At 37.6% G+C, this 15,553-nt stretch overlaps 1 protein-coding gene across 4 annotated transcripts in view; it reads right to left on the bottom strand.

Moving 5' to 3' along the window:
* The window catches only part of LOC133660028 (fasciculation and elongation protein zeta-2-like), a 31,240-nt gene that overhangs the window by 7,777 nt on the left and 7,910 nt on the right, over positions 1–15,553 (bottom strand). The window contains exons 4-9 of one of the 4 annotated variants that reach the window (XM_062063056.1): positions 15,406–15,538; positions 11,325–11,590; positions 11,162–11,242; positions 8,169–8,244; positions 8,030–8,095; positions 3,021–3,048 (exon numbers count right to left, since the gene is read on the bottom strand). In XM_062063056.1, the coding sequence (XP_061919040.1) occupies positions 3,038–3,048; positions 8,030–8,095; positions 8,169–8,244; positions 11,162–11,242; positions 11,325–11,590; positions 15,406–15,538 (633 nt within the window). In that variant the 3' untranslated portion in view covers positions 3,021–3,037. The remainder of the gene's footprint in view (positions 1–3,020; positions 3,049–8,029; positions 8,096–8,168; positions 8,245–11,161; positions 11,243–11,324; positions 11,591–15,405; positions 15,539–15,553) is intronic. The other 3 variants (XR_009827753.1, XM_062063055.1, XR_009827752.1) reach the window with 3 other exon arrangements.

Genomic DNA, 15,553 nt, shown 5'->3' with positions numbered 1-15,553 from the left:
TTACCAGTGAGCTGCCTCTATTTTTTTAATTGTATTTATTTACTAGCAAGCTGGTCTCGCTTTGCCCGACATTTTTAATTCTAAGAGAGACAAAACTCAAATAGAATTTGAAAATCCAAGAAAATATTTTAAAGACTTGGTCTTCACTTGCTTAAATAAATTCATTATTTTTTTTACTTTGCTTCTTATAACTTTCAGAAAGACAATTTTAGAGAAAAAATACAACCTTGAAAATGATTTTAGGATTTTTAAACACATATACCTTTTTACCTTTTAAATTCCTTCCTCTTCTTTCCTGACAATTTAAATCAATGTTCAAGTAAATTTATTTTTTTTATTGTAAAGAGTAATAAATACATTGTAATTTAATTCTTAATTTTAGCTTCTGTTTTTTCGACGAAGAATATTTGTGAAATATTTCTCCAAACTTATTATGGTTAAAATTCCAAAAAAATATTCTGGCAAATCTAGAAAATCTGTAGAATCAAATTTAAATCTTATTTCAAAGTCTTTTGAATTTCTTTTAAAAATGTTGTTCTGGAAAATATAGAAGAAATAATGATTTGTCTTTGCTTGGTCCAATTTGTTATATATTCTAACAAAGTGCAGATCGAATTTTAACCTATTTAAAACATGTCATCAAAATTGTAAAATTAATCTTAATCAGGAAAAATTACTAATGATGTTCAATAAATTCTTTTTAAAAAAAATTTCAAAAATATTCGAATTAGCTAATTGTTGTCTTCTTTTTTCTCGGTTGAATTTTGAATTTTAAAGAGTCGAAATTGAAGATAAACTATGTTTCAAAATTTAATTGTCATTTTTTTGTGTGTTTTCTCCTCTTTTAAACCGTTCAATTAAGTGTAAATATCATTAATTATTAATAATAACATAGAGTTAAAGGTAAATTGAGCAAATTGGTTATTTCTGGCAATTTATTTAAGTGTGTATCAAACTGGTAGCCCTTCGCATTAATCACTACCCAAGAAGTAGCTCTTGGTTTCAAAAAGGTTGGTGACCCCTGCTTTAGCAGCATGTTTAGCCATGTTTACATTCAGTGACGGTGTGGTTATCTCTTTGTGAGTACGTTCTGTCAGCACGTAACTTGATATGTTTGATATCACATGTTTGATATGTTTACAGTATTTACAGGGTGGTCTATTTTGTTCCAAAAACTTAAGAACATGTTTGTTTCATACTTTCAAGTATGTACAGTATAACTCTCTGGTATAACTTACAACCTACCTCACTGTACCTCAGGAATTAATTGATTATTTTATTACATGGTTTGCACAAATGAAAGAGAGTGGGGTTGTATGATATCTGTTGTAATTGCACTGGCAGACAGGGCCAAGTTGAGCATATGTGTTCCTCATCCATCACTCATATTTTGGGCATGTTTATGTTCATTGTACTTAAACAAATTCTGAGAAATAAAGCCACAATTGCTGAAGTAGAATGTTTTTGTTTTTTGGCTTTTTTGGAGTAATGAACTTTGATTCCACTGTTACCACTTTATCTGTGTGTATTACACAATCCTTGGATCAGAAATTTGCTGTTGGGTGGAAACCTTGTATAAAACCATTCCTTTATTGTTATTATTTGTGAAAATAGCAGATCTGCAATCTTACAATGGGTTGAACTTATAGATCTGCTGCTATTTTCACAACTTATGTGTGACACTGCCCAACAGCAATCTCCAATACTTATTGACCTAAATTAATTTGTTAAAAGACTATACTTATATAATACTTTTAATTCTTTTTTTTTGGACTAAAACTAGACTAAAACCTTTTTGACTTTTCATCGACTAAAACTAGACTAAAACCCTTTTGAGTTTTCGTCGACTAAAACTATCACATATAAAAGTGACTAAAATGTGACTAAAACTAATAAGCATTTTAGTCCAAAAGACTAAGACTAAATGTAAGATGGTTGTCAAAAACAACATTGGGTCGAGGTATTCAACATTGACATTTGCTGTCTCAACAGCAAACGTGAATGGCTGTCTCAACCATGCCGGATATGACTCTCTTGTAGGGAATAATCTGGCGAGAGACTTTGCAAGCTCATCTAAGTGCGTGGCAATTGTTTGCTTCAGTTCCATGGGTACAGAAATGTCTCCGATTCCAGACACATGTCGTCGCTCACATGTGCTCCACTGAATGCTCAAGGAGTTTTTGCGTTTGCTCATGCATATGGAAAATTAGAGGGAACATTGTTTGCGGGTATCCATAATAGGTCGATAGGGAGAAGTTTTTATTTACAAGATGAGTCGGGTGTGTCTTGATGGTGGAGGCTCCGCCGAACCCCTAGGGTTCGATCGAACCCAGGTTAAGAACCACTGGACTAAATATTAAAAAAATAGAATAAATACACTGTCAGTCAGAGGGGATCTGTTTGTGATCGTCATTTAAAGGCATTTTCCGATCATACTTTTTCAAGAAAATCGGCCGATACTGATGGGTGGCCGATCAATCGGCAAATCCCTAATTTAATTAAGTTACATCTGTTTAGTAAAACGTAATGTAAGTTAGGTCTTTTTATTGATCATATTTTGTGCTTAGTAGCCGGACTCTTTCCTATGTCGCAATCATTTCTGGTTCTATGGTTGTCACCACACTTCATCATTGCTCTCATCACAAAAAAGCCAAAGAAAAACAGATGTGGGGTTAATCTTTCAGGTGCCTGCTATGCTGGAGTCTAACGAGATTTGCTTGCACGACGTCACACGTGATGATGGTTCAAAAGTTTTGTTTGACTTTGGAGGCAATTTTTTTTCTAGAAAATGCAGGATGAAATGTAAATGTTTCACTATAGTAAATGCACAGCGGCGTGTCATTATGAAGATGAAGCATTCAGTACTAGGAAGTGTAAAGTGAGTCGTTAGTGGATCTGCGGTAGTAATAAGTCAATGTGAAAGTAAACTCTGGGGGGGTCAAAGTGCACCACAATTTACCTGCGGGATACTTGCCAGCAACAGCACAACAATGCAAGTCACATGTAAGTGTGTCACAAACCTGCCGCCGGCTGTCGCTCACATCAGAGCTAGCGAGCGTAAGGCAGCAATGATTTAGGAATAGAAGCACAATGGAGAGTGGAGACAAAGCCACAGAACACAAAATTGAAAATTAACGTCATGTCAAATTTGTAGTAAAAAGACTGAAATCTAATTAAATCCTTAAAACAGTGACACACCTTTTAAATGCTGCTTTTAACGCATCGACGTTGGCATTAACAGCTGTGGCTGTAGGCAACCTCCTGATCTAGTTGGTATTAACCCCACAAGACAGCAGTAGCATTTGAAAGACAGCAGTAGTATTCAGCATCTAGCAGTTTTATCTACTATTGAAAAATGTGGTTCTATTTGTGTGAAACATATACGCGTTACCTCGCCTTCCTGTTGCTCTCGAAGAACTCACCAGTTTGCTCATTACCGCTATTACAACACTGGTTCTATTGCTGCTGTGTTGTGCAATATATTTGACCATGTGGTCAAAAAGTGCTTTATCTGCCTTTCCAGTTTTTCATGCACTCCAAATCAATATTTAAGATGAAAACATTTAGTGCTGTCAGATGATTTGAAAAAAAATCAGATTAACCACAGAGTTGCTGTGGATTCATGCATTCAATTATTTAAGATTGAATATGTAATAATATATTTGTTTTTGATTGATAGTAATTGTGTTTAATTTTGCATGAGCAAAGAGAGCCAAGAAAGAAAGGAATATATCTTCACTTAAAGGCCTACTGAAATGAATTTTTTTTATTTAAACGGGGATAGCAGATCTATTCTATATGTCATACTTGATCATTTCGCGATATTGCCATATTTTTGCTGAAAGGATTTAGTATAGAACAACGACGATAAAGATTGCAACTTTTGGTATCTGATAAAAAAAAGGCTTGCACCTACCGGAAGTAGCGTGACGTAGTCAGTTGAACATATACGCAAAGTTCCCTATTGTTTACAATGATGGCCGCATGAAGTGAGAGAGATTCGGACCGAGAAAGCGACAATTTCCCCATTAATTTGAGCGAGGATGAAAGATTTGTGGATGAGTAAAGTGCAAGTGAAGGACTAGTGGGGAGTTGAAGCTATTCAGATAGGGAAGATGCTGTGAGAGCCGGGGGTGACCTGATATTCAGCTGGGAATGACTACAACAGTAAATAAACACAAGACATATATATACTCTATTAGCCACAACACAACCAGGCTTATATTTAATATGCCACAACTTAATCCTGCATAAAAACACCTGCGTGTTTGTTATGCTAGCTCCTAGCTCCTCTGCTAGCTCCTAGCTCCATAGAACACGCCAATACAATTCAAACACCTGATCAACACACACAATCACTCAGCCCAAAAGACCGTTTACCTAACCCAAGGTTCATAAAGCTTATATATTTTTAAAAAGTTACGTACGTGACGCGCACATACGGTCAAGTTATCGAATGTTTAGCAGCCAAGGCTGCATACTCACGGTACCTGATATTCAGCTGGGAATGACTACAACAGTAAATAAACACAAGACATATATATACTCTATTAGCCACAACACAACCAGGCTTATATTTAATATGCCACAAATTAATCCTGCATAATAACACCTGCGTGTTTGTTATGCTAGCTCCTAGCTCCTCTGCTAGCTCCTAGCTCCATAGAATACGCCAATACAATTCAAACACCCGATCAACACACACAATCACTCAGCCCAAAAGACCGTTCACCTAACCCAAGGTTCATAAAGCTTATATATTTTTAAAAAGTTACGTACGTGACGCGCACGTACGGTACGGTACGTGTTATGCTAGCTCCTAGCTCCTCTGCTAGCTCCTAGCTCCATAGAACACGCCAATACAATTCAAACACATGATCAACACACACAATCACTCAGCCCAAAAGACCGTTCACCTAACCCAAGGTTCATAAAGCTTATATATTTAAAAAAAGTTACGTACATACGCAAAAAAAAGCCAAAGCTGCATACTCACAGTAGCACGTCTGCGTCTTTGTCATCCAAATCAAAGTAATCCTGGTAAGAGTCTGTGTTGTCCCAGTTCTCTACAGGCGTCTGTGTATCCAAATCAAAAGTCCTCCTGGTTAGAGTCTCTGTTATCCGAGTTCTTCCATCTTGACTGCATCTTTCGGGAATGTAAACAAAGAAGCGCCGGCTGTGTACTGTTGTGGCTGACTACGTTCGAAAAATACGTCCATTTCGCACCGACAACTTTCTTCTTTGCTTGCTTGGCTTCCTTCTCCATAATGCAATGAACATGATTGAAACAGATTCACGAACACAGATGTCCAGAATACTGTGGAATTATGAAATGAAAACAGAGCTTTTTCGTATCGGCTTCAATGTGGAAGGCATACCCGTGTTCGTCGGGCTACGTCACACGCATACGTCATCCTCAGAGGCGTTTCGAACCGGAAGTTTAGCGGCAAATTTAAAATGTCACTTTATAAGTTAACCCGGCCGTATTGGCATGTGTTATAATGTTAAGATTTCATCATTGATATATAAACTATCAGACTGCGTGGTCGGTAGTAGTGGGTTTCAGTAGGCCTTTAATGTATTAATTTATCACTAGGAATGCGCAATATGGCCTAAAATCTATATGGCAATATTGCAATATATATTGCAGCTACGAAATATATCACAATATATTATTTTGTATATAAATGATAACCAAACTATTTGAAAACGGGTAACAAAGGCTCCTAATTTAGCTGCTGACATACAAAAAACATGACCTAATTTTACAGTTGTATTATTTTCTCAAAACTTTTATAAATCTATTTGCTAATGTATTCTTAATAGTGCTTTACTTTCTGTTTAAACATGTTTCTATCTTCACTTCTATTCAAATTTAATACACATTTATTTTTCTGTTTGATACTTTCCATTAGTTTTGGGTGGTACTACAAATTGTGGTATCGACACATTACCATGGAGTTACAGGGGTGGTATTTGTCATATCAATAATGATACTTTACATTTTCAATCTCATTAAATGATTCAATCTTTGAGCTCAACTGTAATCTGACAATATTAATTAATATTTAAATAATTTCCTTATTGCCTTTTATTATTATTTATTATACAACATGGATAATGAAGTCAACAGTGCAAAAAACCTAAACAAAAACAAGCTTGAGTTCGTAAATAATAACAAAAACAACAAAAAAACGATTTTGTGATAATAAAATATAGTAATTAAATTATACTATAATACACTTGGTATCATTAGTGTCAATATTTGTATTGATCCGCCCACCTGTTCACATTCAAGAGCTCTAGATTAGCAATGTTTAGCTTTTTTGTCTCCTGCAGTGTTGCACCTTTACCTATTCATTGTCCTCTAGTCCTCCAGTGATAATGTTACTTGTTAGAAACAGTTTACTTGCCGTGTTGGAGGCAAGGATTAGTGATTTAGAAGCGGCACTGTGGAGCGACGTTAGCCTATTGTGCAATGCATTGAGGACGCCTTTGTTCGCTTGGGGCTGTCAAATTTGCGGGACACAGCTAGAAGGTGTCAACATGCATTATCACGATATAACCATAGTATTAAAAGCTCTAACGATGGCCACTATATTTAATTTGTATTGTTTATATATTGCGCAACTCCTAACAATCGTTTATCCATATTAAAAGAGGACCTGTTACTCCTTTTGTGTTAAGTAATTTGATAAAAAGAAAACTCCTTCCTGCAGAGTGTGCGAAATACTTAATGTTGGTCCACCGTTTCGTCTAGTTTTTTGTACTCAAATTTCCCATTCAGAGGACCGACGTCTAGTTAAGTGTATTTAATATAGGGCTGGGCGATATGGCTTAAAACTGTATCACAATATCGATAATTATTGATTTTTTTATGACCTATCTAAAATAATGGCCAGGAGAAAATATATTGAATGTAAACATTTTTATTTCAAATGCAACCTTCCTCTGATTATAAGCCCCTTAGCTATCAAGACAGAAAGGAACGAATATGTCAACACAACCAAGGAAAACCCATTCAATAAATGTAAACAAAGCTCATTGAACACTTAACAATAACCTCTTAAAATTAAGGTGCAAAAATAAGGAATATGTAAGAAATGCTTGAATAAAGTGTAAGAAAATAGTGCAAAGTGTGAAAATGTAAATGGACAAACCTGAGAAAAACTATTTTTTTGCATGTTTATTGCCAGGAAGTTACGGATGTGCTCTAAAGTGTAAGCACGGCTAAGGTGACGTGGTATCACCGGTCTTGGTGGGGCCTTGCATAGTTTACAGACCACTTTGGTCTGACTACGGTCTGTTTAAAATAATCCAAAAAACTGCCATACTGTCAAGGTGACTTTTCCTGTTTTATCCACAATGTATTCACTCTCTGCAGCTCTCACTTCTCACTTCATGCAAAGAATCAACTGCGAGACAACAAGATGGCACAACCAAACATGATAGTTGATACTGTTACCTGATTGGCTGTTAACGTGTCACACCCACTGATCAGGGATCACTTCCTGCGTTGCTCGGTTAAACTTGCTTTACAACGTTTGGTTTCTTGCGACGAAGAAGAAGAAAAAAAGTATTCAACGCTTGATCGAACGCATATTGCAACATATAAAATATTGTTTTATCGCCCAGCCCTACTTTAATATTAACTTGTTTGTTTCTGCAGCCTGTCGCTACCGCATCCATTGCCAATTTGATAACACTGCTGGTATTTTGATTTCTGTGCTGCAGAAGAGTTAAAACAATTATTCTGCATCAAGGCACTATTTTTTGACAGCCCTAGTTGTTACATCATGTAATTTTAAAATTTGCTAATAACAGTCTTGCTCCAATTACAAACAGCTTCTAATGAACTCCCTGTTCTCATTGCAGGTCATGTAAATGAACACTACGGCTATAATTAGAGTATTTATGGTAAGCTTCATATTTGAACTAGTTCTCAGTGTGTAGTAAGCACACAATTAACCATGTTATTCAATGACAACACTCAGTGTCAATTAAAAGGAAGGTGAGAATGTTGGCTCACCTTTGAGAATGTAGTCTGTTAGCAGACCTGGCACCTTGTCGCTGTCTTCTCTCATGGCGTGCAGGACTGAAAATTGGCAGTTAGAAGCGAGTGAGTTTCAAGGAATCAAACAATTATGGTTGTCAAGGTAAATAAATACTTTTGATCAGGATCTGGAGGTCCTCGATTGAAGGAGGATGTCCTTTTTTTTCGTACGGGATAACGGTAGTCAAATACTGTTGTGAAGAATCATTGACAAATTTGTGACAAAATAGAGAAATACAGAACATGGATATTTGACGGTCAAAAGTATTAAAACACCTGACCAAGATGTGAACAGAAAGTGAAAATGGAATAAAATAGTGTTCCTTCCACCTTTTAAGCTGTGCCAGCTTTCACTCCTTTAGTACTATCCCACAATCTCGGTTCAGTTCCTTCTTAAAGTGAACATTAAATTGAGCGTCTGAATCCTCAACTCTAAGTTGTGTTGCCCTTTTTTAACACGCTTTATTGAGCATCAACAATGCAGTAAAGTGCATAGATAAACTAATGTTATAATGTTCAGATTTGTTTCCTAATTTGTTATGGTGGGACCTACCTCACCCCACCCAACCACCCCTCCATATAAATTTCAAATAAACACCTAAAATAAAATTTTAAAATAAACACATTAAATTAAATGAATAAATAAATGGAAAACTGACGTATTAAAGGCCAACTGAAACCCACTACTACCGACCACGCAGTCTGATAGTTTATACATCAATGATGAAATCTTAACATTGCAACACATGCCAATACGGCCGGGTTAACTTATAAAGTGCAATTTTAAATGTCCCGGCAAACTTCCGGTTGAAAACGTCTAGATATGATGACATTTGCGCGTGACATCAACGGTTGAAACGAAAGTATTCGGACACATTGTATTCCAATACAAACAGCTCACAATGGAGACAGCAAAGAAGAAAGCTGTAGGTGGGATAGGTGTATTAGCGGCTGGATGCAGCAACACAACCAGGAGGACTTTGACTTGGATAGCAGACGCGCTATCCGACGCTAGCCGCCGACCGCATCGATGATCGGGTGAAGTTCTTCGTCGCGCCGTCGATCGCTTGAACGCAGGTGAGCACGGGTGTTGATGAGCAGATGAGGGCTGGCGTAGGTGGAGCGCTAATGTTTTTAGCATAGCTCTGTGAGGTCCCGTAGCTAAGTTAGCTTCAATGGCGTCGTTAGCAACAGCATTGTTAAGCTTCGTCAGGCTGGAAAGCATTAACCATGTAGTTACATGTCCATGGTTTAATAGTATTGTTGATTTTCTGTCTATCCTTCCAGTCAGGGGTTTATTTCTTTTGTTTCTATCTGCAGTTAAGCCCGATGCTATCACGTTAGCTCCGTAGCTAAAGTGCTTCGCCGATGTATTGTCGTGGAGATAAAAGTCACTGTGAATGTCCATTTCGCGTTCTCGACTCTCATTTTCAAGAGGATATAGTTTCCGAGGTGGTTTAAAATACAAATCCGTGATCCACAATAGAAAAAGGAGAAAGTGTGGAATCCAATGAACCCTTGTACCTAAGTTACGGTGAGAGCGAAAAAAGATACGTCCTGCACTGCACTCTAGTCCTTCACTCTCACATTCCTCATCCACGAATCTTTCATCCTCGCTCAAATTAATGGGGTAATCGTTGCTTTCTCTTTCCGAATCGCTCTCGCTGCTGGTGTAAACAATGGGGAAATGTGAGGAGCCTTTCAACCTGCGACGTCACGCTACTTCCGGTACAGGCAAGGCTTTTTTTATCAGCGACCAAAAGTTCCGAACTTTATCGTCGATGTTCCCTCCTAAATCCTTTTAGCAAAAATATGGCAATATCGCAAAATGATCAAGTATGACACAGACTGGAACTGCTATCCCCGTTTAAATAAAAAAAATTCATTTCAGTAGGCCTTTAAAATACTTACAACTTTTGTGTGTGTTTAAAATGCGTTTTTATGCAGTTGACCAATTCCAGCAATGCCTTTATCTATCTTGTCACTAGATGACAGCATAGAAAAAAGGGGAAAAAATAACTTTCCGTAAAATAAATTCAGGTTCACTCAAATCATGATTGACTAATAAGTAATTACACATTTCATAAAACAAAAAAAACATAAGAGCTCAAATATCAAAATATTTTAAAGTTAAAAATATTTGTTTTTAATTTGAATAAAAAATGTTTTAAGTTGAATATAATCATGATTCACTCTAATAATTATTTTGAACAATTAAAAAACAAATAAATAAAATAAAAACAAAGAAACAAAAGTTATAAGCTCAAATATCAAATATATTTACATGAAAAAAACCTAAAGAATTTATTCAAAAGAATGACCGGTGAATCATAAGTATATTCAACCTGAAAAATTGTGCATTTATTTTATTTTGCAATGATATATTGTTCAAAAGTCAACGTCAAAACTTTATTTTTTGGTTCAAAAGTTAATTTTTTTCAAGTACATAACTTTGGCCCTGATTGCTCTGCAAACCCATTCCTGTTTCCTTTCCATGTTTGTCACACCTTTTGAAAATGTTTACTGTATTTTAGTTTGATTTAGTTTCATAATGTTTTATTTTTACACTTATGACAGTGTAAAAAACTAATTAGTTTACTTTACATTATTCCCTATCCCAGACATTGATACAACGTTGATTATACATGCATGTTTTTTAAAACTGACTTCTAAACAACATTGCAAAATAGTTGTGTTTGTAAATTGAGACAATGGTGATGTCTAACGTTGGATCCACATTGTTGGTTGGGAAATTACCAAATGTCAAAGGTCAAATGAACGTCTCAAACTGACATTGAATAAACGTTGTCAAAAACATGTTTTAACTTTGTATTTGTGTTTTAGAATATTGGTTGGTAAATGACCAAAATACAATGATCAAATCAACATCAGAACCCAACATTGATTAAACGTCAAAAAGCATGTTGTTTCAACATAAGGTTTGAGTTGCTCAACGTCAGGACCTGATTCAACAAGTTCTCAATGTTGTTTTAATGTCTTGTGCCTGCTGGGATGTTTTTTTCTCCATGGCAACGACTTGGAATTCAACCAACGCCACCAAGTGGGTTGTGTTGTACTGTATAGTGAACAAGTGAAAGGTAGAACTACCTGTCCCTCACTGCATTCGCTCCCAAATGTTTGGCGAAAGCTGTTTTGGATAATTGAAGAGAGGCCCTCCATGCTGAAACGCTGAAGAAGGAATAAGGTTCAGGCAGTTTAGCATTGCTCAGAAACAAGTACATTTATAAAGAATATGGAATAAAGCGCTTACTGATCCCAGCGTCTTCTCTATGTATCCTTGCGACAATCCAGCTGTCCCTTTAAGCTTCTTCTTCTTCTTCAGCGCCTCGCGGTGCTCCTTCTGTCGGTTTTGCACGTCGATGAATGCTGAGATGAAACTGTTCTTTACCTCCTTCTCAAAAACCAGCTCATCCCTGAGGGCCAGCTGCTGCACCAGCTCCTCTGAGAACCTCCTGATGGACGCCTCTGTTTCCTCCAAGCTCTCGTTTAGCTCCGCTACGTTCAGCATCCTCACCCCTGGACAAACACGAACGTACTGTAATGTCGTCATTGTAACTCAGTCGTTTACACATGTCATTCTTAGTTCCACTACTTCCTGTTCCAACGGGGCGACATCGAGGCGTTTGTGGCAGGGCCTAATCTACTAAGGGTTAAAACGCGGGCAAACTTGACAGCACACGCAAAGCTGATCTACTAAGCTTGTGCACACATAATTTGTCTCTTAAATGAGCAGAATATAGAGCAACATCCATTTAGGGTGCCTGACTATGTATATGCAGAATATATGCTGATTATTACAAAGCCCACAATAGAAGGAGGAGATGCAACTATAATCATTTAGCACTCCCAATATGATTTATCAAGCCTGAAACTGTTCTGCGACCACTATTTTGAGTCTATATTTAGTATGTTGGAAGATATGTGCAAACTGGCACAAATGTCTGTCAGAGTTTGTTGGTGACGAACCCCAAGATGCAGAGAAGGCGACAGGCATTGTGCGAGAAAACAGGATTTAATTAAACTCTATAACCAAAAACAAACAAAAGGGTACAAACAAAGGGCGCGCACAAGACGGAGAACAAACTTGGCTATGAACAGAAACTAGCACAAAAGCTAAACTATGGACAAGAAACAAAAACACTTACTGTGACACGAATAAACAAAATTCCTGTGGCAAGAAACGAGCAGGATGAACTAAGACAGGAGCAGAGTGGACAGAAGTAGACAGAGCTACAATGACAAGTATAAATGACAATAATCCAGCAGTGACTGGAGGGCAGGGCAGGTATAAATAGCAGCTGGCTGATTGGCACCAGGTGTGGCCTGGTGCCAATCAGCCACAGCTGAGGGGACAGCACTCAGAGAGACAAACAGGAAACTGAACCAAAATAAGAGTGCTGACAGGAAATAAAAGAAACACAGAGAAAAAATTAAAACTTGACCAAACTGTCAGGGACAACCCTGACAATGCCGTGGTCAGAAGGAGGCGATTGCTGCAAAATCCCAGACGATGGAGTGAGACACTCTTCTGTGATCGTGTCCACAGTCGCCATATTTCCATCAGAAATAAAAAATATTACACATCGTCGGTTCAGCAATTCCATCTTTGAGCTGAAGGACTAATTTGGAGACAGTAGAACACCAGAACAATGTTTGTGTTGCGTACGGGTTGCATTTCTTGTAACATGCATTTTCTTATCGCTGGATCATTCCAGTGCACCATCACAGCGGTCACGTGATCTCTCAGAGAGCACTGTAGGTGTGTTAAAAATAGGTACCGTATTTTTCGGACTATAAGTCATGTCTGCTTTTGGCGGCCGTGGTTTCCTGGTAAGGATGGTGGAGGAGCTGCAAAGTGCCTTGCAGCTCAGCTTGAGTGACTGGGAGAGACCAAGTCTGATCAACGTGCTCATCGACCCTTCCTCAGACAGAAAGCAGCAGGTATGTAACCACTGCACATTGTAACCTAATCCAATGAGAATTGCCGTAACTATGCATGTCCTCCCCGTGACTGTGTGGGTTCCCTCCGGGTACTCCGGCTTCCTCCCACCTCCAAAGACATGCACCTGGGGATAGGTTGATTGGCAACACTAAATTGGCCCTGGTGTGTGAGTGTGAATGTTGTCTGTCTATCTGTGTTGGCCCTGCGATGAGGTGGCAACTTGTCCAGAGTGTACACCGCCTTCCGCCCAATTGTAGCTGAGATAGGCTCCAGCGCCCCCCGCGACCCCGAAGGGAATAAGTGGTAAAAAATGGATGGATGGATGGATGGATGGATGGTTACATTAACTTTAACAACTATCAAGTTGCAGTTCTACTTACCGTATTTTTCGGACTATAAGTCGCAGTTTTTTTCATGCGACTTATATTCAGGAGCGACTTATGTGTGAAATTATTAACACATTACCGTAAAATATCAAATAATATTATTTAGCTCATTCACGTAAGAGACTAGACGTATAAGATTTCATCGGATTTAGCGATTAGGAGTGACAGATTGTTTGGTAAACGTATAGCATGTTTTATATGTTATAGTTATTTGAATTACTCTTACCATGATATGTTACGTTAACATACCAGGCACGTTCTCAGTTGGTTATTTATGCGTCATATAACGTACACTTATTCAGCCTGTTGTTCACTATTCTTTATTTATTTTAAATTGCCTTTCAAATGTCTATTCGTGGTGTTGGGTTTTATCAAATACATTTCCCCCAAAAATGCGACTTATACTCCAGTGCGACTTATATATGTTTTTTTCCTTCTTTATTATGCATTTTCGGCCGGTGCGATTTATACTCCGGAGCGATTTATAGTCCGAAAAATACGGTACTTTTCTCTAGATTGTAAAAGGGTAGGGAAGAATATGTGTGCCTACAACACAGTATGGGTGATCTCGCCTCATTGAATATTCAAAGGTGATCGTTTTCAAATCTTTTATTAAGTGAGGGATTTTGAGAAAAAAACTAATTGCGACTTTTTTTCCTTAAAAATTTGAGTGAGATTTGATTTGCGATTTTTATATTCTATACATAAAAATGCATAAAACCGCAAAAATAGCAAGTAAAGGAAGACATATTACTTTTAGACTGTCAATCAACATTGTATTGTCTTAAGGTGTCACACCTTAGAGCAATATGCTATAACTTTAAAAAATATTTTGTTTTATGCAGACAGACTGAGAGCTTTTATCTACATCATGCTCTTAAACTGAAAGAATGATCGATAAAAAGTATACAGTCTTTATAATCTAATGTAATCATAATATAGTAATGCATTTAACCATTTAAAAGGATATATACACTTTTATTTCTCATTACTGTAGAATTGTTCATCACTGTACTGTAATTGGAAGGTAAATAACTGTATTCTAAAGAAATAAACAAACAAAAAAATAAAATGGACTCTCATTTCTGTTATCTTAAATAAATATTGAACATCTTAAAGCGCATTTCCCAGTTGAAAAAACGAGGTCGTGCATTGTCTTTTTGTTTGTTGCCATCACGTGATCACGGCATTCTCGCTCGTCTGTCTGTGTTGATGGGCGTATATTGCCCATCCGATTTGAAGCTGAAATATTACCACAACGGAACATTTGGCTTTGTAATCTTATTTTTTTCCTCCTAATTTTTGTTACTTTGCGGAACTTCTCACTGGCGAGTCGCGAGTAGGAAGGCTGTCTGTGCCTCCTGTAAAACTGTCGCCCCGCTCTCCGCCCACCGAGACAAAGATTGTGGATGACATAAAAGAGGGCTCACTGTGTTCAGTTAACTGTTAAACAAACACACACATGGTGTTCAGAGCGAGACCTCTTGCTTCCTGTTTGAAGCGAGAGACAAAGAAACGCGAAGCTCGACAATTCTGATTCGCCAACACGTCTGTCACTCAAATGTCTGTGACGTTAGTGAAAAACAAAACAAAAAAAAACTCAGCCTCTTGCGGTTATTTATCGCACTAATTAAATCTTTAATGTAGATTCCATGTTGATTAATTGTGCAGCCCTTTAAGGGACATTTACATAAATATCTCTACAAATTGGTCAATAGGGGAGGGAGGGGTCCCCACATCTGCGGTCCTCTCCAAGGTTTCTCATTGTCCCATTGGGTTGAGTTTTTCCTTGCCCTGATGTGGGATCTGAACCGAGGATGTCGTTGTGGCTTGTGCAGCCCTTTGAGACACTTGTGATTTAGGGCTATATAAATAAACATTGATTGATTGATTATCTTTTTAAAGGCAGAATTATTTATAAAGCTCTTGTATTGAATGTCCTTGTGCAAATGAGTGTTTACTAACACATAACACCGCTACAGTGTACGCTCACTGTCACTCACTGTCTTGGTAGCTGAGGCTTCTATCGGGCTGCTGCACATCCACACACAGCATGGAAAGGTCTGACTGTGAAGGATTCTGCTGTGCTTCAAAGTCCGGAGAGTCCTGCATCATCTCCTCTAACTCCTCAATCACCTACAGTGAACACAC

This window comes from Entelurus aequoreus, linkage group LG11, assembly GCF_033978785.1.
Source record: "Entelurus aequoreus isolate RoL-2023_Sb linkage group LG11, RoL_Eaeq_v1.1, whole genome shotgun sequence".
NCBI classification, from domain to species: domain Eukaryota; kingdom Metazoa; phylum Chordata; class Actinopteri; order Syngnathiformes; family Syngnathidae; genus Entelurus; species Entelurus aequoreus.
Note: the sequence above shows the minus strand (reverse complement) of the source record. Positions and strands in the feature narration are given on the sequence as shown.